Below are 1,882 nucleotides of genomic sequence, written 5' to 3' on the forward strand. Positions count from 1 at the left end.
TTTTGGCAAATTCTTCAGGTACCTTGTTCTTCAATATCTTAGGAGGGCACCTATCCTATATGGTTTTGTTCCTTCTTTTTACAATTCCATTATGTTGAGGGGGTATAAAGAGCATTTACTTCATGAACAACACCATGTTCTGCACAAAATTCTTCAAACATCTTGGATGTGTATTTTCCACCTCCATCTATTCGCAGAACTTTGATCTTCTTCTCATTCTGGTTTTCGAAAAGTATCTTGAATCTCTTAAAGATTTCAAATACTTCGTCCTTTCTCTCGATTACATAGATCCATAACTTTCAACTAAACTCATCGGCAAACGAAACAAAATATCTGTTTCCACCAATGACATGTTCTTCGAATGGACTGCATACATCTGAGTGTACCACTTCGAGTATGCAGGATGATCTCATTGGCATAGTCGAAGCGAAAGAATTTCTAGATTGCTTTTCGACTAAACAGCCTTCATATAATTTTTCAGGCATCTCAAGACTTGGAATACCAGAAACCATATCTTGAGTAATCAGTTGATTGAGTGATCGAAAATTCAAATGTCCAAACCTCAAATGGCACAACCAACTATCCTTGAGGTCGACAACCGTTTTTAGACATTGGACTTCCACCAAACTGATCATGGTCTTAAACATCATATTCTTTGACAAAGGAGATTTCAAGACCAAATTCTTTTGGGTGTCAAACAATTTTAAAACTCCATCTTTCATGACAACTGAGAAACCTTTCTCGACTAGTTGTTTAACACTTAGCAGGTTACACTTCATTCCAGGTACATAGAGCACATCTTTGATCATAGCTTTCCCCCATTACTCATTTGAAAAACTATGTTGCTAGTACCTTTTGCTTGCAACAAACTATTATCAGCAAGTTTTACCTTGCTCTTCTACAACTCGTTGAAATCTGGAAACCACACCTTTTGACCAGTCATGTGATTCGAGCAGCCTAAGTCGAGGAACCAGATCTTGGATTCGACATGGTTATCTACGATTGAATCCATAACCACCATACCACTTTCAGAATCATCTGAATCTTGGCTTGCAAGGTTCGCTCCTTCATCCTTGCCTTTCATTGATCCATTATCTTTCCTATACCAACAATATTTAGCTAAATGACCCCACTTTTCATAACACTGCATATCTTTCTTATCTTCTTTGTCCTTCCGATAGTTTCCTCCTCCTCTTTTTGAGGATTCAGAAGATTTATCTTTGACCTGATGCTTATGGGGATTTGACCAAGACTTCTTGCCCTGAGTCTTGTCAAACTTGCCTTTGAATTTGTTGGAACCACCATTCTTTTTCCATAACTGAGCCTGTAGAGCTTGTATCGAGTCTTGAACTCCTTTCCTTTCAACAATCCTAATCTCACGTGCTTCCAACGAACCAACCAAATCTTCCAATTTTAAGGTTTCAAGTTGATTGGATTCTTAAATAGCTATGATAACATGATCAAAGTGAGAGGTCAACATTCCCATTACCTTCTGAACTACCATATTATTAGTTATGGTTTCACCACAAGCCTTCATGAGATGGACGAGTTTCTGGACCTTCGACACATATTCTGTAACTTTTTCATCTTCTCCCATCGACAACAATTAATATTGTCGATCCAAGGTCTGCAACTTGACAACCTTGATTTTCTCACCTCGTTCATAATACTTGACCAGAATATCCCATGCCTTCTTCTCCGTTTCAGCATGAGAGATTCTATCAAAGTTAGCAGCATCGACCACCGTCTGAGTTCAATAAGTAGCCTTGTAATCTTTCTTCTTGACTTTGTTGCGGGAAGTTTTTTGAGCTTTAGTTGCATTTGCAGCTAGTGCAGGAACATCATCAGTAACCACTTCTAGGGTATCATGGAAGCCAAACAA

At 38.4% G+C, this 1,882-nt stretch overlaps 1 protein-coding gene across 1 annotated transcript; it reads right to left on the minus strand.

Annotated features, from left to right (window-relative positions):
• Positions 1 to 898: 898 nt before the first annotated feature.
• Positions 899 to 1,597, minus strand: LOC131658001 (uncharacterized). Its single transcript, XM_058927342.1, has 2 exons — positions 1,525 to 1,597; positions 899 to 1,437 (listed from the first exon to the last, which is right to left on the minus strand). The coding sequence occupies exons 1-2, from the start codon at positions 1,595 to 1,597 to the stop codon at positions 899 to 901; spliced, it is 612 nt and encodes a 203-aa protein (XP_058783325.1).
• Between the last annotated feature and the right edge of the window lie 285 nt (positions 1,598 to 1,882).

The sequence above is a fragment of the Vicia villosa genome, linkage group LG3 (genome assembly GCF_029867415.1).
Source record: "Vicia villosa cultivar HV-30 ecotype Madison, WI linkage group LG3, Vvil1.0, whole genome shotgun sequence".
Classification (NCBI taxonomy): domain Eukaryota; kingdom Viridiplantae; phylum Streptophyta; class Magnoliopsida; order Fabales; family Fabaceae; genus Vicia; species Vicia villosa.